Source organism: Vigna unguiculata, chromosome 3 (assembly GCF_037176805.1).
Source record: "Vigna unguiculata cultivar grain cowpea cultivar isolate G323 ecotype 2 chromosome 3, ASM3717680v1, whole genome shotgun sequence".
NCBI lineage: Eukaryota > Viridiplantae > Streptophyta > Magnoliopsida > Fabales > Fabaceae > Vigna > Vigna unguiculata.
This window is the reverse complement of record NC_140794.1, coordinates 56,341,244-56,362,146: the sequence shown is the minus strand read 5'-3', so window position 1 is coordinate 56,362,146 and position 20,903 is coordinate 56,341,244. Positions and strand designations below refer to the sequence as shown.

Genomic DNA, 20,903 nt, shown 5'->3' with positions numbered 1-20,903 from the left:
AAAGAATATACCTATTTTTTAATAATTTAAATATATATATATATATATATATATATTTTTTTTTTTCTTGTGCTATTTCTGTAATAGATTTGGCTTTAAGGTAGATAAAAGTTAAAAAAAAGTTACATCAGTGACAATTCAATTTTGCTGACAAAGCCACAGTTTTTGACGATTGATATGACTACAAGTCTTCAAACAGTACCTACAAATAATCTCAACAAATGTAATCTGTTTTAATTTTAAATTAGCTTTTATGTGTTGTGGAACAAATTTGTACTTTTTACAATAATTATTACACATTTCTCTTTTCATTTTACTCAACGGTAAAATATTTTCTTGCCATAATAAAATGATGAAATAAGTATTATCTAAATATATTATTCGTTAACAAACGATAAAATTCATTAATGCATCAGTAAACGAAGGGATTTTAGCTTTTCACTTGTTTTCTTTTATCTAAATTTATATTTAAAAAATGTTTGAACTCATACATTTTTCAACATTTGTAAGTTTTTGATTGGTTTACTATTCCATGGTTTATTACAAGATTTGTTTTTTAAATTATTATTCTTGACAATTTAATAAAATCAGACTTAACCTACTTGACAATTTTAAATATTTTAAGCACCGCAAGAAAAATCAATTTAATTTCTAAATATTAGCATCGTTATTGATATTAATATCGGCTTAACCTACTTTAATACGATGTAAATAATTAATTGTTTGAAACAAATCGAAAAAAAATGTTTTTAATTTTTGTTATTAAATAAATATTTGTATCAGAATCAATTTAGAAAATACTAAATAAAATACATATTAAAAATAAATATGTATTTTTTCTTCAAATTTAAAGATGACAAATATTATCATTCATAATTTTTTTTTCTTATTTTTCTTATAAATATAATTACACTTATCTTTTTCATACACTCATATCTTTTATCAGCACTCATCTCTTTCACCAACGCTCATCTTTTTATTCATGTTTATCTCATTTGTTATCATCTTTTTTTTTCACACATATCTCATTCATCTACACATTTTTTTTCTTATCTTATTTATCAACATTTTTCTTCTCACCTCTCTCGTTTATATTCATTTTCTTCATTTAATTTTTTTTTTCATTTACACTCATATCCTTAATTCATATAGTTTTTTTTTTATGTTATTTGAATCCAGAGATGTTGTACAAATTTTTTAAAAGTTATTATCATTAGCGTTGGCCAAGCACAACGCAAATTAAACTAATACTAAATATAATAAAAATGTTTTAAAGTTGGTCAATTGAACTTTTTAATTAAAAAATAAATTTAAAAATTAGTGACAAATCAGTGAATGTTAGTTAGAATCGATCTTAAAGTCACAGATATGTTATTATAAGAACTATTCAACAATAACTCTTTCTTGTTAGCATTGACTTTTGACACGCTAAATCCTAGTTTTTTTTTTGAAAATTTATAAAATTTATTATTCAAAGATAATAAGTGATAACACAAGCACGACTATAATTATTGTTTTAGGTATATCTTTTAGAACTCTCATTAAGTTTAAGTTAAAACTAACAAAGAAATAAGTTTTTACTTAAAAATATTACCGATTCTCTGGGTGAAACCTTACATAAACCAACATTGAATTAAACATATAGTATTTCATATGCATAAGATTGTACACTCTTACTATATATAATATATATGTTCCGAGAATATAAACTTAAAGCATATATATGAGCTCCATGAAAAGTCAGTGAAATATGCACTTACTAAAACCAAAGTCGCACAAAGTACAAGAAAGTACGTTTCTAGACTGAAAATAGAGATAGCTCTCTATTGCATGGATGTAATACGAGAAAAAGTAAAGTTAGGCTTTTTGGTTTATCTTATTACAGTGAAGGTTGCTCAAAAACATTTGCTACTCAAATAATTGTTACAATGTCCATATTTTCTCTCATCTGGATAACATGTCTTAACAACATGCCTAAAAATGGATAGAGATAAAGACAGAAATATTGATGGAATTGCTACCGAAAAATCGTGAGAAGCCATAGAAAACTGTGATAGTGATTCGATTACTTAGACTAGAAAATAAAGGTTTAGTTCATCATGGCACTAAAAAATACAAAAGTGAAAATAAAACTAGAAGAGAAGAAATAACTATGACCAAGCCATTAACACTACATTAAATGGAAAAGATTGTTGTTAAAGGCTAAATATCAAATAAAAAATTCTTAATTTTGTTTTTTATTGTCGAAAAAAATCTCCGAGAATCATTCTATTATTAGAGAAATAAAATAAAATAAAATCATGAAAGTACACACACTCTCCATAGCAATAATTTAACTACATCTTACAACACTCTACTACAAGAGAGATAAAGAAAATCAAACACTAACTAAATGTATCTTAGACTAAGGAACAGACTTAGAATTCATTATATAGTTACTAATACCCACCCCTTGATTATCCTAGACAAATTGGAACTTTTCAAGACATGTTATTTTCATCCACCCAACACTTATATTTTTTAAAATTCTATAATTTTTTCCCTATATTTTTCCAAACACTTAGATCTTTCATTTTTAATTCCCCATAACTTTAACCAACTTTTTGTTGCTTGAGAAAAATCCATGATACTCATGACTTGTTTTACGTTATTGAAAAGGATAGCAGTTGTACATTGCACAAAATAAGTGATAAAATTTGTAAAAATTAAACAAAAGTGATGTGTAATTAAAAGTCGTTGAGATCCAAGTAAGCTTAAGTCTTACATTAAGTAAAGATGTGAAAGTTGAGCACCATAAAGATGAAAATTCATAAATTTATTATTATAAGATTTTGGGTTAGAAATATTGTCAATTTCTTATATGTGAGTTAAACTCATATCTCATTGGTGTTGTATATCTTCTCAGTATATTAATAATTATTAATTTTTAGAAAAAAAATAGACAAAAATAATATTTTTCATTTATTATTATTAGTTAGGTTTTCACTCTAACCGTCACTATATTTTTCTTTGGCTATAACAATAAAGTGTTTTGGGGCAGTAGGGACTGCGCCATTGCTACAAGTGTATATTTAGGTTGAAGAACACAGAGCCATAAAACATAAGCCAACCTAACTTAACCACGAAGCTTTGAAAGCTCAAACCACCTAACTGTTTATGACAACAATTTTCATCACAATATTTAAGGTTTGTGGTTGCCATTACTCCCCCCACGTGGACATCATACATTCTCACAACTTCATACATATCAATTTGGAATCAAATTCCAATCCCTTATTTCCTCATTCATTCTCTTTCCCTTTTTTTATTTTTTTCAGTTTCTGTATAAACTATTTACACATCTTTAAACTATGTTTCACTGGTTTCCTCTTCTACAAGAAAAAGAACTATATTCCAATTGATCAAAAAAGACAAAGAGATGAACTCTTTATTTTGTTTGTGTAACTTTTCTATATAATTATTGATTCAAAACCATTGCTTATATAACTTTTAAAGTGTTTGGTGTAAAAATAATAAATTTATTATAAGTAATTTTCTTAAAAAAATATCATGTATCGTAAATTTAATTTAACTAACAAAATAAACTTATAAAATAAGATCTATATCTATTTATATATACTATAAATTTATCTTGTGTTTTGTAGATGTGAGATATCTAATACACATGGACATATAATTTTAAACGTTAGATTATTTATGAATGATAGTTTGATGAAAAGTAATACGATAAGTTCAATAAATAATAAATATCGTTAAAATAGATTTTAGATGATTTTGATGTTAAATTAAAATATGAATTTTAAATTTAATTCAATTCATAAAATAGATTTATAAGGTAAGATTTGCATTCACTTATATATTATAAATTTATTTTCTCTATAATCAATTTATAGTTAATGTGAAACTTCTAATCGATTTTAATAATAGTATAAAATGTCTTAATTACATTATATATTTTATTTTAAAAAATAAGGTGTAATAAAATAAAACAATAATTTACAATTAACTGTCTTCAAAAGACACGAGACAAAATTTGGGACGATGTTCTTTAGGTATTCACTGCAAAATTATATATATATATATATATATATATATATATATATATATATATATATATATATATATATATATATATATATATATATATATATATATTTATAAGACTATCTCTGGCATTTGTTTACATTTTATTCAATCTCGTTTCACATTTCGTAGAAAATAATAATACTTTTCCAGAATTGAGACAGATATAAAGAAACAACGGAACTAATTAACATATATGTAGTTGGATTAACACATCAGGCTTTTACTACGAGAGAATTAGTGCAAACAATAAAAGAGATATCGCATCTATTTTATAATTAACATATTTTTGTTAATAATTATAATTATGTACTTTATAACTTTATAAAAATATAAACATTTTATTATTTATATATATCTCAAATGCAGGAATCGATTTTTTACCTATTTAAAATTTATATTTATATAAGTTAATATGGTTATAATTTGATTTATAAATTAAAATATTATTTATTCACTATTTTTCTCAATAATGGATTAGTCATAAATTATTAAAAATATTTTTTCTTAAAAACAATTATTTCACATGAAATCTACGCTTAGGAAACTTTTGACATTAGCTAGAAAAAATGGCCAGAAAAAGTTTTTATAACAATTAATGTTTCACTAGCCAATGTATATATGATTAAAATGTTAGGAGTATCTCATTAGAAGTTAGTGACTGACTATAGTATTAATTAGGAGTATATTAGGTTTTAATAATTTAGTCATATGTATTTAATAATTAGTTAGATTGAATCTCTCTTTTCACAAATGATATACGTTTAATAATGTCGATTTTCATTTTTTTATTAAAAACTAGCTATATATATATATATATATATATATATATATATATATATATATATATATATATATATATATATATATATATATATATATATATATATTGGTTAGCTATCTTGATCATTTCCAGAATTAGTATATTTAATACCGCTTATGAAACATGTACTTTTAATATACTTTTTTTTATCAATATCTTCCACAAACAAATAAATAATTTTGTAAAGAGATATTTAAAAACAACCTTTGTCTAGCTAAATGTGACACAACATATATAATAAATCAAACGGTCCAAGTATTTTAAGAAAAAAATGTCTCTAAACCTCTCATCATATATTTTATAAGTTTTATTCTTCACTCTCTTCTCTTCTCTCTTCTCTCTTTCATCCCAACTTAATACAAAATAAAATATCAGCATTCATTAAAAACTAAATAAATATTTTGACAAAATATTTAACATTTTATTATTGACTTTAGAACTATGCTGATAGTTAGACACAAATTCATTCTTTTTGTTCTCATTTCTAACTAGTTCTCTTCTTTTAAGATAATAAAGATAACTTTTTCTTGTCTTTTGATAATAAATATTAGTTTAATATTTGATATTTAATATCTTTTTTCATCTCATGAGTTTTTTTTTGTATATTTATTTTTTGGATTAAATATACTTTTGCCCGTCATAACTTTTAGTGAAAATTGGAATTAGTTTTTCATCGAAACTTTGGTGCAATTTAGTTTCTAAACTTTCAAAATGTGTAGATTTTGTCCTTTTAACCAAATTTTGTTAAATTTTTTTTACGTTTTAAACGTGTTTCATATTAGCATTTGTTGATTACACTGGTTTAACATATTTCCGCTTCAATGTTAACTGAGAAACGTGTTTGAAATGTTAAATAAACTTAACAAAATTTAGTTAAATTGATTAAATTCACACATTTCTAAAATTGAATGACTAGATTGGACAAAATTTTTGAAACGGGACTAATTTTAATTTTAACTTAAAGTTAAGGGTACCAAAAACATATTTAACGGTTATTTTCTTATGAATATAAAAGGAAATGTTATGTATCATATGTTTTTTCATAATCTTTTTTTATTTGTAACTTAATTATCATATATTTTTCTTTTATTAATTAGGTCTCTCAATTTTCGATTAGATTTTGATAAATTATTTTTCAGTCTTAAATTTAAAAGAATGATATTGATGAAGAATAAAATATAAATTCATTTTTTTAAGTGGCAAAGGAAAGATAATCGTAAAAATGAAAACAATACATATTTACCTCTTCACATATTTTCAAGATATTAAAAATTTAATTATTGAATTAGAGGAACAATTTTTTACTAAAGATCTAATTATTGAATTAGAGAAACATTTCTTTAAGATTCAAAGAAGTATTGGTGGAAGTTTTATATTAATTATTTGAAACCTATTATAGGAAAATGTTCTTAAATATAGAAATATTTAAAACTATAATTTTTTTAAACAGAAACATATAAGGAGATGTGAATACTAAATCATATATAATTTTTTTTATTAGTGACAATATTAAATATATAAATTTTAAATATAGTATTTTAACCGTTTTAAAAATTTTGGTCAAGATACATCACTCTAATTAAACCTCTTTGAAAGAAAGAAAAATATTAACACTCATGAGATCCATAAATAAACTCCCTTGTTAAAAATATATGTTAAAAAAACTTAATAACCTTCTAGGGTTGAGTTTGTATATAAGACTTCTTTTATAATAAGAATAAAAATCTTAAATTTCAGTCATTATGAACTCGTTAACTCTGTAATTAATCTGTTTGAAATCATTCACCAAGATTTTATCAGAACTTTAATTCTAGTAGCTGTACTTTAGAACACTCTTATGTGTTATTTGGTAGAGTCTCACGAAAAAAAAAAAAAAATTGTCTTAAGAAAGAATGAGTGGAGCAAGAAGACAATGGTGGTTGGTGGCTATTAATGAAAGACACAACAAAGTAACAAAAGATAATAGCTCACGTATTTACTTATACTATACCTTCTATAGCCTTTTTAATTTCATAAACTCACCGTCAAAGGGGTTGGTTATGTGGGGACAACTCATTCAATTGTGTCTCAGTAATTACAATTTCAATCATTTAAAAAAAATGTTTTTTTCATCTCCTCCCCCAATATATTTATGGAAAGTATTATTGAAATTTTAGAATAGACGGCTATTTAATGCTAATAATGCACTTTTACTTGTATTAATTTTTAACCTATATTTTTCAAAAGTAGTACTTGTCAGTAAACTTTTATTCATGTTATTATATAAAGTTATAATTTGAACTTAATTTTATGTGTGAAAATTTTGTTTAATAAAATAGAAGAAAATTATGTGTGGTGAAGAAGTGTAGGTTCCCAGCTACCTCTAAGCAGAAGTATTAATGTAAGAGCGGTATTAGATCTACACGTCAGGACGGTGCATGAGAATCATAAGAGTATGGGCCAAAGTCAATTCAGGAACAAATTTAGTCTTCAAAATACGACTATGGATTTTTCATTTTCTACATTTTACTTTTCAAAAATAATTATCCTTATTTTTTAAATTTTAATTTTTTAACCAAATTTTTATCTTTATTTTCAGGACCTTTTTATTTAATCGGAGCTATCTTTGATTTTTCTTCTTTTTAGAAAAAAAAAGGTTATGTCAAGTAGAATTCTAAGAAAATAAATATCAAAATCAATTATTTAATGAAAAACTTTCATAAGAGAACGTTTAGAAATGATTTTATTTATTTTCATTTTTTATTTTAAACAATAAATGATTTAATCTAAATCATTAATGTATCGATAGATTAATATAAAGTTGTTTGACACTTAATTAGTAGTTTTGAGTTTGAGGTTTAAGTATTTTCGTTAACAAAACATCAAATCTAAAATCTTAGTTTTTAAGATGTTTTACTCAGAATAATAAAGTGATTGAATAATCTTAACTTTATAAGCTTGAATTTTTACTTTTAGCTTCAATTGTAAGCAATTTATGAAATTACAAGTCAAATACTATTCAAAAACAGTGTTTGTCTTGCATTAAATATATCATCTTATTTATTTACTGTAAACATATTTAAATTGAATTTTGAATCTTAACGCACTACACTAAATTAATTAAAAAGAACAACAAATTAATATGAGAACGTGTTAATGTAAAATACGATTTGAATCGTGCCTATATTTTATCTTTCATTAAAATTAAGTCATCAAGCGAAAGTATTTTTATAAAAACAATGGTGTGACATAAACTTAATAGGTTCTTATAAAAAATAATTTTAATTTTTATAAAAAAAAAATAGTTCTTTTTTCTGCTTTCACATAAAATAGAGTCAAATTATATATATATATATATATATATATATATATATATATATATATATATATATATATATATATTTGAGAAAATGGTTGAATCTTAAACCTTTTAAGGTAATGAACTGTTATATATATATAAGATGAAACTCTAGCAGAGTGGGATCTATACTCTTGTGTGATAATTAAGGTACCCTTCTGAAATGGGTTCTTCTGTGACATCCATGTCTTCTTCTACCATCCTCCTCATTACCATCTGCACACTGTCCTCAATTCTGTCAGCTTCTTCTGCAACAGCAGCAGCAGCATCTGAGGAAGGAAGGACAAGACCCTTTAAGAGGGTTTATGCCTTTGGGGATTCTTTTACTGACACAGGCAACACCAAGAACGCAGAAGGTCCAAGTGGCTTTGGCCATGTCTCAAACTCTCCCTACGGCACCACTTTCTTCAACCACTCCACCAACAGGTACTCCGATGGAAGGCTTGTCATTGACTTCGTCGCCGAAGATCTTTCGCTGCCTTACTTGCCCCCTTATCGCCACCGCAAACCCAACGACACTTTCGGTGTTAACTTTGCCGTCGCCGGTTCCACCGCCATAAACCACTTGTTCTTTGTCAGGAACAACCTCTCCCTTGACATCACTCCCCAGTCCATCCAAACTCAGATGATATGGTTCAACAGGTATTTGGAAAGCCGCGAATGTGAAGAATTAAATTGCAAAGACTTTGACGATACTCTATTTTGGTTTGGGGAGATTGGTGTCAACGACTACGCCTACACTCTCGGATCTACCGTCTCAGATGATACCATAAGAAAGCTTGCAATCAGTAGTGTCTCAGGAGCATTACAGGTAATAAATAATTACACTGCTTTTGCTTTTGTTTTCTGATTTTTCGTCTTCATGATCTATGATGTTGTAAACCTTTAAAGTTGTGATTTTGCAGGCATTGCTAGAGAAGGGTGCGAAATACCTAGTTGTGCAGGGTTTACCTCTTACTGGGTGTTTGACATTGACCATGTATCTGGCTCCTCCTGATGACAGGGATGAGCTTGGGTGTGTGAAAAGTGTGAACAACCAAAGCAATTACCACAACCTTGTACTGCAAAACAAACTAGAGGAATTTAGGAAACAGTACCCAGAAGCTGTCATACTTTATGCTGATTACTTCAACGCATACCGCACTGTGATGAAGAATCCGACCAAGTATGGATTCAAAGAAGTGTTCAATGTTTGTTGTGGATCAGGAGAACCACCTTACAGCTTCAGTGTGTTCGGCACGTGTGGCACACCTAACGCCACTGCCTGCACAAACCCTTCTGAGTTCATAAATTGGGATGGTGTTCACCTCACTGAGGCCATGTATAAAGTTATTTCTAGCATGTTTCTGCAAGGAAACTTCACCCAACCTCCCTTTAATTTTATGTTGGCAAAGAAAGAGAGGGCGGGGTGAATGCTTCAGCCATGAATAATGTTTGGGATTTGCTTGCCCTAAATGCTTTGATGCATCTGATTATTATGTATCTATGAGTGAGGGAATTAGGTTTTATTTGTTTTGACAGAACTTTGTGTCCACTGCATCATATATGAGAAGTTCAAAGGAGTATATGTTATGTTTTATTTGTATTATTATATTCTTCATCTGGGATTCAAATTGTGCTGGTTAGATTTCTTTGTATATATGTATAATAGATGGTGTGAATTGAGCAGCAATAAGTGGTGTTGGTCTAAGAAAAATGAATCGACTTATGATCTTGGAAATGAATGAGGGTAGGTCCCTTGGGAGTGGTTAAAGGAATTAAAGATGAAGAATCTAGAATAGTATTAATGGACCACATACGCGTAGCAGTAAATTCATGCAATATTAAGCTGGATTCCTTCCAAGTCTATTTGAAGTGTGGAGAGCATGATTAATATATAGTAATTAGCACATGCTGGTGGTTGTGGACAGTTATCGCTTCCTTTCCTTGGAAAAGAAATATAATTGAAAATTGAGCATATGAAACCAAACCAAATACTCTTAACAAATTTTCACACATTTAATACTAACCTAAGTATACGGTCATAATAATAATAATATATAGTCTTGTTATAATAATAATAAAGGATATGTGTTTGTAAATGAATAATGCAATATTCTTTATATTTGATAATTTTTTTTTTCGGTTAGTGTTTTCAATGAAGTGATTAGAATTTGAAATCAGATTAAAAATTTATAAAATAAGAAGGTGATGAGATGATTATGATTTCGTCTACATATTGTGCTGCACACTCTATGAAATTATTAATTTTCGATGAGAAAATTAATAGGTAATAACAAAAATTTGTCAGTAATTTCGGTGTATTGATAGATCATGGATGATAAAAAAATTGATGATAAAATATTTATTGATAAAGTTTATTGTCGAATTAAAACTTCGTCAATAATCGTTGATAATCTAAATCTATTTATTAATATTTGTTGACAATTACTGAAAAATTTTAGTCGTTGATAAAATTCATCAATAAATATTACATTTAGGTCCTTCTCTTATTTATTTTTTCTTTCTTTGTTTCTTATTTTTTCTTCACCTTTTTTTTTCTTCTTCGTCTTCTCTTTTTTCTCTTCCTCCTCCTCTATTGTATTGTCGCTAGATTATCATCGTGTCACCCCTATTACTTTCAAGTTCTTCTCTTCCTCCTCCTCCCTTTCTTTTTATATTCATATATAATTATCGACGAATCTTACGTTAATTGGTTAAAATCCAAAGCAAGGGATATGACATTATTTTATCGACTGTACAAATCCATCAATAATAAAAATCATAAATTAAAGATGAAGTTTTCTTGTAAAATTTACTAACAGATAAATTACCAGAGAAAATGTTCATTGATAATACAAATTTTAATTAATTGACAAATGTTAGCGTCTTATTTATCTTTAGCGAATATTTTTATCAATAATTGAAATTCTAAAATTCGTCAATGAATTTTATTTTACCAATAAATTTATTTTTTTCGTTAAAATTTTATTGATAATTGCAAAATTTTTATGGTTAATTGGAAAAAGAAGCTTATATAAAGTAATAAGTGTAATGTTATTTTCACATGGTAAAATATAATGTATTAGTAAAATATAAATTATCAAAATAAAACTTTTAATTTAATTAGAAAATAGCACCAATTTGTTCTTGCTCAAATGAGAAAATTTACATGTAATATATTTCCCCTCCTTACTATAAGATACCTTCTAAAAGTTTTATATAATCGCTTTTATTAGAAAATTATACTTTCAATGATGTTTTCCTTTACTCTTTTTTTTTTTTTTATTTGAGGTGTTTGGTCCTGTTTTGGGATTTGTCTTCAATGAGGAGAGATATAAATTGAACCTCTAATTTATTTAAAGTTTTATATCATTTTTAACTTCTAAAGATTTTGTTTTCTTTTTCATTAAACTTACATTGATTTATAGGTTATATAATTTCTCTTTATCTAACTTTGGATAAGTTATTTTCTAATTAAATATTCTTATTCACTTATTATTCCACTAATCCTTTGAATAATTACGATTTGGTTGATACACTATGGGTTTCACTATTACTTAATTATACAGATATATAATTTGTCATTTATACTTACATGATGTTTTTAAAAAAACACCAAAACGACAATGTTTCCTTTAAAATTTCAATATAGTGAAAAACGAAAATCTAATAGCAAAATTAGATATTTCGATTCGTGGACAAAATTATATATGAAAAAAATACTTATCAATTCTTGATTCACTATAATGCCTCATGAGATGATTTTGCTTATATAAAGAAATTCAATGTCTCAATTCATTGGTAAAAAATTCACAATAAAGGTATTGATTTGTAAACTTCCCAGGCATGATTCTCTTCTACAATTCCACTTCTCTTTTGTCCCATATTTATAGGAAAACTCTTAAATATCACAAAATATTTTGAATTCACACAAAAATTAAATGAATGATCATTATTAAAGCTAAGATTAAAGAAATGTCAATATCATTTAAAAAAATTATAAAAATTAGCTAACTTACTTTTTTTATTACTTTTTTTAAACCACATAGTTAATTATTATTATTACTATTATATTGTAACAATACGAATAATATGAAGAAAATAATAATAACGATAATTAATAAAATTACTATAAGTAATAATTTTTTCAAAATATTTAACACAACTTCATACTGAGACTCGATTTAATGATGTTTGATAATATTAAGCACATATTCACGAATTAGAAGACTTAACAGTTGTTTAAAACATTAATTATTACTCTAATAATAAGACATTTCATTTTTTTATTTCCATCTTTATTTATTAATGTGGTTTAATATGAATCATTCATCGATTCTTTAAAAAATCAAAACAACATAAAAAACAAATAAAGAAATAAGAGTCCAAATATAATTTTTTAATAATAAAATACGGACATTCCAATACCCGGTCCCAAAATGGAAATGACTTGTCATCATCAAATAAATTAGCAACAAATTATAGACATCTCACTTTATTATTTATTATTTAGTAGTTACAGAGATTTTTCTTACCTCTCCACTTCACAATCATACCAGAAAAGTATTGATTTATAAGAAATTGAATTTTTATTGGAAACAAGGGTAGCTTTTCTTGTAATATGTATAATTTATATAATATTTTTTTTTTCTGCATAAATGATATTTCTATTTTATTTAGTAAAGTGGGAATGCAATTATAATGGATGGGATTTATTATCAAGTTAGTATTTGTTCGGGGCAGACAATTTTAATTCTAAAAAAGTGTTAGAAGAAAATAGGTATGGAGAATAAATCACTACTTGATAATATTTATATTGACATGAGCTACATGTTTTGTTATTATTTTAATATATTTTTTCATTTTAAATTACCCAAAAAAAATACTAATAGATTTTATTATTTGCTTTTTCTAATGTTTTTATTTTATTTTTGCTATGTAAGAATATCTTATTCTTAATTTGGGGTTTTTAATTGAATAACTAAGTAATCTAATATTTTTTCTTTAATTTTTAATTTCATTTATTTTAAATTTTTCCTTTAATATTTGTAAAAATGATAGATATAATTCTCATAAAATTTAAATTATTTATACTTGTTTATTTGTTTCTATAATCAATTGATATTTATGAAACTATCATTTAATAATTTATATAATTATAATTTTATTTTTCATTTTGTTATTACAAAAATTATGTTTTTTGTATTGATTTTTTTAATATCATATTTTTTATGTATTTTTATAAAAAAAAATATTTAATTAATATTTAAGACACTACGGAAATAGATATAAATATACCATCTCTTTTTATCGAGATGAGATACAAATTTTACACAAAAATATATTAAGTTTTTTTTTAAGAAGAGAATTGTCCCTTTTTGATAAAAAATAAAATAAAAAATTGGCAAGTATTTTTTTTGTCCCACTAAGATTTATAATAAATAAATTCAGAAACACTTCTATGGATAGTAATATCTTTGATCCATTTGTATGATTGTGGCTTGGCTTTCCCACTACCAATCATGTGATCTTTTGAATCTCAACTTCTAAAATACAATTTATTTTATTTAAAAAATATACAAAATTAAAATCTCGGTCTGTTACTCGTAAGATAGATAAACACAATAATATCATTCATGCAACAATAGTGCAATAATAAGTGAGTGAACGACAACATAATGAAATTTTGTACAAACAGATGTTTAACATTTTTGTGTTGAACTAAATTAAGTACTCATAGTACATAAGGAAAAGAGCATCAGGAGTACAATGGGGAAGATTATTCACAAAGAGATAAAGACGCAACACATCTTCTCTGTTTATAGTTTGCATATCAATCACATCTCTACGACATGTTAGAACCCACAAATCCCCAGAATTCACTCTCTTTAAGCTTCTCCGGCAAAATGGACACGATTCTGACCTTGTGTTCCTGCACCATAAAGCCATAAAACATATATAGTAACTGTCAAGAATAGGTTAACATTCAAGGGGAAATGGGTTTGTGATTACCAGTCATTGTAACAATTTATACACATTGCATGGCAGCAATTAGGCAAAACCATTTTCGTGGTACATTCTAAGCAAATGCCACACTCATGCTCTCTCTCCAACTCCAAATCTGAGTTCTGATCATTTTCCGTGTAGTTGTGATCATTTTCTTCAGCAATCTTAGCTTCTACCAAATCACCATGAAGTCGTTGGAGTGAAGGTAATATAACACCTGCATGTATTTGTAGATTAATGAATGAAACTTAAGCACAAAAATGGAGATCAAATTTTTATTACATAAAGTATTTCAGGACAAATATGCAGTAAGTCATGAACACAATGAATACAAGTGAAGAAAGGGTTAGTACTTACTGTAGAACTCCCTTATGGTTGCTTTCCTTCCACTTGAATACATATCTGACTTTCCATTAGTGTGCACCTAAAACAGAAAAACATAAAAAATGAGGAAATCGAAGAAAGAAGAACAATTCAGCATAGAAAAAAAGAAAGGGAGAGACACTATTACACTAACCTTATACACAACTACACGGAAAAGATTATAATGAGTAGAAGGTAGACAGGAGCATGGATAATCCATCCATTGAAACAAAAACAGAAAAATCTGTACCAGTTCACTGTATACTAACTTCATTTGCAGGTAATCCCCGCCATTACTAACCCTTGGAATGGAAGCTGCCCTGCAATTAGTAACTATTTAAGTTTCACTTAACTTTTCAAGACAAATTAGTAACTATTTTGGTTGTATCCTAATGAGAAATTCACACAGATTGAGTTTGAGAATCCAAATTGTGAATATACTACTTAAGAGGCATGTTGAAGGTGCACATATCTGACAGAATATCAGTTGCACTAGTTCACACAAATGAACCCTTGCTCAACCAAATCAACAGAATAAGAAATAAAGAAAGAGTAGAACTTACAGCACATTGGCATGTTGAATATCAGTCTCAAGTTCCTTGAGAAAATCCATGAAAGAGGGTGCTGAATGAAGTATTTGGTAATACTGCATTGGTGAAAGTAGGAACTATGATCTTCAGGGTGAATAGAGAGAAAGGAAAGTGGAGAATAAATGGAGTCATAGAACAAAGAAAAATGGGATGGAAAATTGTTGGGAGTTGGAACTAGTTGACCAATAAACAGACAGAGAGAAAAGGCCTTTGAAGACGTCAGTGGCGCTTTGTTGACCAACACTACACAACAGTACAATCATTCATTAATTAGATTCTACGTTCACATTTCCTTTCAAAATTCAACTTTTTAATTAATGAAAATATTTTAAAGTAATCAACAATACAACAAACAATTGCAAAATATGATGTTTTCTAAAATCTTGTATACAATGTTTGGCTTTTTAGGGCTGTATAATGTCCTAGCCAGCCTTCACCTGTAAACAAGGAATCTCTCTTTTCAGCAGAAGAATAAATGCAGCAGTTGAACTACCACCATCATTTTTGTCCCTATATCATAGGTTTTTTGGAACTTTCTCTTTGGATTAAAACAAGTTTCTGAAATCGCTTTTAATGTTTTCCTTTAACACATCAATCTCTACAGAGAATAAATTTAGATCTTAAGTATATTGTATTAAGTTCACACAAAGACTCCTTAATTTTCGATTTCTGCAAGAATTTTTTTTGTATGTTTCGACAAATACCTGTAGCCATCACAAGCTTTTCATGAAAAAGCCCAACACTGGAAGGCCGGGGACACATGTGGGACCCAAAACCCGAGCCCACTGCACATACAAACACTTGGCACGCTCAACCCAGACCTCAATTCTGCAATGGCTGTCTCTACAATGTTCCACACTTTTGCACTACCCTTTCACCTTCCCAAAACCTTCTCATGCGCTTCGCCAATGGCTACAACAGCATCACCATCTCCGCGTGCAATTGGGTGCGATTGCGGCGTTTCAATCAAGGGCATATTATACCCTGCACTCTCTCATTCCAACACGCTTTACTTCAAATCAGCGTACAACGTGCAGATCGTAGTGGGCGATGACGAGCCCGAAGATAGAATCGTTTATCGCTTCAAGAAGGAGGTTCTCAAGGCTGGGGTGCTTCAGGAGTGTAGACGTAGAAGGTTCTTCGAGAACAAACACGACAAGATCAAAAGGAAAGCTCGCCAAGCTTCTAGAAGGAACCGAAAGAGGTTCACCTTTTTACCTCTAACCCCTCGCTTTTCTTTTCCTAAGAAATCAAATTATTTACGTTTTTTATGCTCGGATGGATGTCATGCTGTATCAGGAAGCCACTGTCGAGAGCTTTGGCACAAAATAAACACGATTCTGAAAAGAAAAAGAATGCTGATCACGATGATGATACTGGTATTGATAATTGGGAACTACCTGAGGTAGATATTCCATACACTTGACTTGATGTTCATGTGCAGGAACAAACAGAGAATAGAAAATATGACACTCTCTATTAACTTCGATGTCAGTCCCTCAATCTTAGGTAATTGATTCCTTGTGTTCTACAGGTCTTGTACAGATAAGGTGACTTTAAATGATAAGACTTGTATGAAAAATGATTGCATCTGTTCTTAGTTGGTATGTACCATTGTTTCAAACTTTTCTAGTACATAAATATAAATTTTTAACTTTGGTGTTTAAAAGGTAAAACTGAAGAAAACATCTTCTTTGATTTTCAGTTGAGATTGATTTGAACTGAATATTGTAATAACATGACCTTGAAACGTAGTTTGAAGTTGAAGTAAAGGTGGAGTGCATGCTTGGATTGAAGTTTGTAAACTTAAGTTTGAGTCAAAATTAAGTTTGTAATTGAGTTGGCAAAAACAATCCAATTCCTACTTTTACAAAACTGAGTTTTAAGATAAAATTTTAATGTGCAAACATATTTTTCAAAGAAATCAAAACAAGATATGAAACTGGGTTTCTTTTCTCTAAACTAGGTTTTGGAATGCTTACAACTGAACACCAAATACAGCCACTGTTAGTTTTACAAACTCGTTTTGTAAAATGAGTTTCATCTTAAGTTTGCAAACTTTAATCTAAACACAGGCTTAATCTTTGAAAAAGGACCTATAGTGGAGGCACATATGGTTTTAGTGATTATGATAGAGGTTTTTGCATCTTTTTTATGAATATTGTAGCTTTTACTGAATTTCTTAGAAACGAATTTGAAGTTGTAGGAATCAAAATTTCTGGTTGGGGAGGAAGAAGGGAGGGAAAGAAGATGGAAAGACCAAAAGAGGGCAAAGAGCCAATATGCAAAGAATGCAATTTCATATTATTTGATGATGAGTGAGGTCAATTTATACTTGATAGAGAAGGGGGATTTAACTGCGCATTTAGGCTAACAGAGTGAGCTAACTCACTGACATGGTGATAATGTAGTCACCAGAACTCACAAATATTTGAATAGCCACTTCACTGTTGGGAGCGTTTGAAGCCTGTAAATGTGTGATATAGCTTGTATTTGTTTGCACATTAGCGACAGGGGAAAATGCAGAAGCAAGAGATAATTGCTTCTGTCTACAAAACAGAAGCAACAAATACTTGCTTCTGTCTATAAAACATGCACGTTGATGTCCCCATCATTAGTTCTCCAAAAATTGTGACCCGGTTTCTGTATTTATAGTTAAATTTGCAAGCATAAGTTTTTTTTTTTTTTTTTTTTACATTTGTGCAGTCAGGGCTGACCCATGCTATTAGCTGGGGATATGCCTCTCTTACCAGAAAGTGTTACAGTATTATATGAACATATGTAATTCTTTAATAACCCTTATAAAGTTTAATTGAATCTCTTGTTCATAAATTACAAAAGTGAAAGCTGATGTCATATCTACGCCTTGACTTAAAATTGTAAAACAGTGGGTTTATTTCACATCTTTCTTATTTAGCACAGTTCCCTGAGGTCCGGGAAAATCTGTGGACTAGACAAGTGTTTGATCAGATAAACTGTAGAATCGATTAGCAGAAAATCGATCCAATGACAGGAAAAATGATAAAATTAAAGTCAGTAAAAGCCAGCAAATAGCTAATTCGCAGAAAGTCAATAAAAATGTATACACACTGATATTTTTTTTCTTAGTAAATATCTGTTACACTATATTTGGATCTGGATAACTTCTGTTTGTACGGACAGAAGTGGGGAAGAGTGATCTCTTTGCCTCGGTCTATTTGTGAGGAAGTAAAGGAGCGGATATGTACAAAATGAATTATGGGATATCTCATGTTTGTGAGAAGCCATATAAAGTTAATATTTATTGAAGATAGGTTTAATTAATAATTTAGTTTCTATGTTTAAGTATATGATTTATTTTTGTCTTTATATTTCTTTTATTTAATTGAGTTTTAATATTTTTTATTTAATTGGATTTCGATATTTATTAAATAGAGATGATTACTTATGTTCAATTGATCTTGATCTTGTTTGAAAAATATCATGTGTCAAAAGGTACTAGATGTCAAAATTGTATGAGTTTTAAGGTAGAAGATCACTTTATACTTTGACACATAGTAGATCTAGATTTAGATATGTGGAATTATCTAAAATAATGTTAACACCAATTTAACATGATCACATTAATTTTTTTTTTCTAAAAAATAAAAAATATATCAATTGAATTTTTTGAAATATAAAAAATTATCAGAGTACAAAACAAATATAAAGATCAACTTAATAAAAAGTCAAAATATAAAAATTAAATTACTAATTTAACTTAATATGATTGAGATCATTATCATGCATGCAGAACCTCTTGAGACTCCTGCTTATATGCAGTTAAAGAATGATTATATGTGGAATTGAATCATATAACTATATGAAATCCAAATAATACATGAAAAAATAAATTTAATGTGCTAACCTCGCAATCACTCTCTACACACAGGCTCCTTGGCTTCATGTATTCATGTATCCCATATTATCACAACCTTCTCTTGTTTCAGCGTATTGCCACGGTCTTGTTGTTGAAACAACTTTTGGATTTATGGAATCGATCGGAATAAAATCAAACACAACCATCTCGGATTGAATGTCAACTAGAATTGTTTCGTCTAAATAATAAGTCTATGCACTAACTATTATTATAAATTTTTTAACTATATTGACATTACATCTTAAAATTCATTTGTTAAGAATATTTTATTTGATCATCACAAATATGTTACAATAATGAAAAACCTTCTCATTAAGTTCTGATATTATTTTGAAGAAGTTTGATTTTGTATTGCATGAAATATACTGAGGACATCCATATATCAAAGCAAACCAAGAGTGCTTAACAACATTAATGAAGTATGCATGAGAAGTGCGAGCTTCAAACTAGGTACCCAAATAAATATATAAATATATAAAAATATAAAATATAATTTAAATTAAATTTAACTTGATAAATATAAATTAAATTTTAATTTTAATTTTTTGCGATTAATATGATACACGCAATCACTGACCTGTTTATAAACAAATATTAAAGTACTCTCTACCTACATATAATAAATTCTCGTAGGTACTAATTATCTCCCGTGTAAATTTTATTTACAAATTTTCGCGAACACAAACATTTTTGTCATCTCTATTCATATTTCATCTTCGTCACTTTTCTCCTTTTAAACCTCTCTTTAAACCAAAGTCAATCACAAAATCAGAGTCTTCCATAATTTACATTTTATTAATAAATACATTAAAATTAGATAGAGAAAGAAGTAACTTGAGTTGAATGACTTGGTTTTCTCTCTACTTCTCCTCACTCCAGCTAGTGTTATTAGATTAGGGTTATCCGCAAATCCTCATTTACAAATCATTACAAATTCCTTGAACCAAATATAATTGATACTTGCTTTTTCGTCCGCATAAATAGTTTTTCTCCAAATCCAAACAGAGAGTAAAAGTTCATATTTTTCATCAAAACAAAATAATTACTTCCAAATTTATTTAATCAAAACTTGTTTTTAATTATAATTAATTATACATTTAATTAACTATTGAAATAATTTAATCAAAACATAATTTATACTCGCTTTTTTGTCTACATAAACAGTTCTTCTCCAAATCCAAAGAGAGAGCAAAAATTCATATTTTTCATCAAAACCTAATAATTACTTCTAAAATTATTTAAACAAAAACTTTATTTTAATTATAATTAATTATACATTTAATTAACTATTGAAATAATTTAATTCTCGCAATTGTTTCGAATATAAAACTGAAAATTTATTGTTGAATTTGTTTAGCTTGGACTAAAATGTTCTCCTAGAAAGATTTAAGCACACTATTATCGTTAAAAAAACTACAATTAATTTTGAAAAACTATATAATTAAGAATACTCCAATAAACAAAGAAGAGTGTAATTTATTGAACTCTAATATTTCAAATAACACAAGTATTTGCTACTGAATAACAAATCAAAGTAAAAAACTAGCATAGTTAGTTTATTAATGCCTTCATTCTAAACATAATATTTTTATATTTTATTTTTGTTTCAAAATAATAATAATAATAATAATAATAATGTTGACAATTAGAGATATTTCATATCGAAAGAAGACGTAAATGTATTGAGAATATATTTGTATAAAATTGTGTTCCTTGATTTTAATAGTTACTGTTTTACTATTTTGAAAAGGAGGGAATGAAATCCCGTAGTTTATAATTACTGATTAATATTTTTTTTTTTGAATTTAAGAATTAGGTGAA

The 20,903-nt window shown here is 27.4% G+C and overlaps 3 protein-coding genes across 6 annotated transcripts; 2 read left to right on the top strand and 1 right to left on the bottom strand.

The window, feature by feature from the left end:
* Positions 1-8,318: 8,318 nt before the first annotated feature.
* Positions 8,319-9,831, top strand: LOC114176826 (GDSL-like Lipase/Acylhydrolase superfamily protein). The gene is made up of 2 exons (XM_028062006.2): positions 8,319-9,054; positions 9,149-9,831. The coding sequence occupies exons 1-2, from the start codon at positions 8,407-8,409 to the stop codon at positions 9,653-9,655; spliced, it is 1,155 nt and encodes a 384-aa protein (XP_027917807.1). The 5' UTR covers positions 8,319-8,406; the 3' UTR covers positions 9,656-9,831.
* A 4,006-nt stretch (positions 9,832-13,837) lies between these two features.
* LOC114179586 (E3 ubiquitin-protein ligase AIRP2-like) lies at positions 13,838-15,469 on the bottom strand. 2 transcript variants are annotated; one of them, XM_028065983.2, is made up of 5 exons: positions 15,158-15,469; positions 14,749-14,927; positions 14,589-14,655; positions 14,238-14,448; positions 13,838-14,157 (listed from the first exon to the last, which is right to left on the bottom strand). In XM_028065983.2, exons 1-5 carry the CDS (start codon positions 15,168-15,170, stop codon positions 13,947-13,949), a joined length of 681 nt encoding a protein of 226 aa, XP_027921784.1. In that variant the 5' UTR covers positions 15,171-15,469; the 3' UTR covers positions 13,838-13,946. The 2 variants fall into 2 exon arrangements, with proteins under 2 accessions (XP_027921784.1, XP_027921783.1); XM_028065982.2 differs by having other exon boundaries at positions 14,749-14,914; positions 15,158-15,466.
* A 325-nt stretch (positions 15,470-15,794) lies between these two features.
* On the top strand, positions 15,795-18,576 carry LOC114177026 (uncharacterized). 3 transcript variants are annotated; one of them, XR_014993518.1, is made up of 3 exons: positions 15,795-16,388; positions 16,484-16,693; positions 17,391-18,576. XR_014993518.1 is itself a non-coding variant. In XM_028062252.2 (2 exons), exons 1-2 carry the CDS (start codon positions 16,018-16,020, stop codon positions 16,608-16,610), a joined length of 498 nt encoding a protein of 165 aa, XP_027918053.1. In that variant the 5' UTR covers positions 15,796-16,017; the 3' UTR covers positions 16,611-16,808. The 3 variants fall into 3 exon arrangements, 1 of the variants encoding a protein (XP_027918053.1); XR_003603094.2 differs by having other exon boundaries at positions 17,385-18,576; XM_028062252.2 differs by lacking the exon at positions 17,391-18,576 and having other exon boundaries at positions 15,796-16,388; positions 16,484-16,808.
* The last annotated feature ends 2,327 nt before the right edge of the window (positions 18,577-20,903 follow it).

Excerpts from the sequence above, each read along its gene's own strand:
- LOC114179586 (XM_028065982.2), bottom strand. The coding sequence starts at position 15,246 with ATGCAGTATTACCAAATACTTCATTCAGCACCCTCTTTCATGGATTTT. Across the intron at positions 14,656-14,748 it reads TCCGTGTAGTTGTGTATAAG|GTGCACACTAATGGAAAGTC; the intron begins GTTAGTGTAATA and ends TTTCTGTTTTAG. Across the intron at positions 14,449-14,588 it reads AACCATAAGGGAGTTCTACA|GTGTTATATTACCTTCACTC; the intron begins GTAAGTACTAAC and ends AAATACATGCAG.
- LOC114176826 (XM_028062006.2), top strand. The coding sequence starts at position 8,407 with ATGGGTTCTTCTGTGACATCCATGTCTTCTTCTACCATCCTCCTCATT. Across the intron at positions 9,055-9,148 it reads GTGTCTCAGGAGCATTACAG|GCATTGCTAGAGAAGGGTGC; the intron begins GTAATAAATAAT and ends GTGATTTTGCAG.
- LOC114177026 (XM_028062252.2), top strand. The coding sequence starts at position 16,018 with ATGGCTGTCTCTACAATGTTCCACACTTTTGCACTACCCTTTCACCTT. Across the intron at positions 16,389-16,483 it reads TCTAGAAGGAACCGAAAGAG|GAAGCCACTGTCGAGAGCTT; the intron begins GTTCACCTTTTT and ends ATGCTGTATCAG.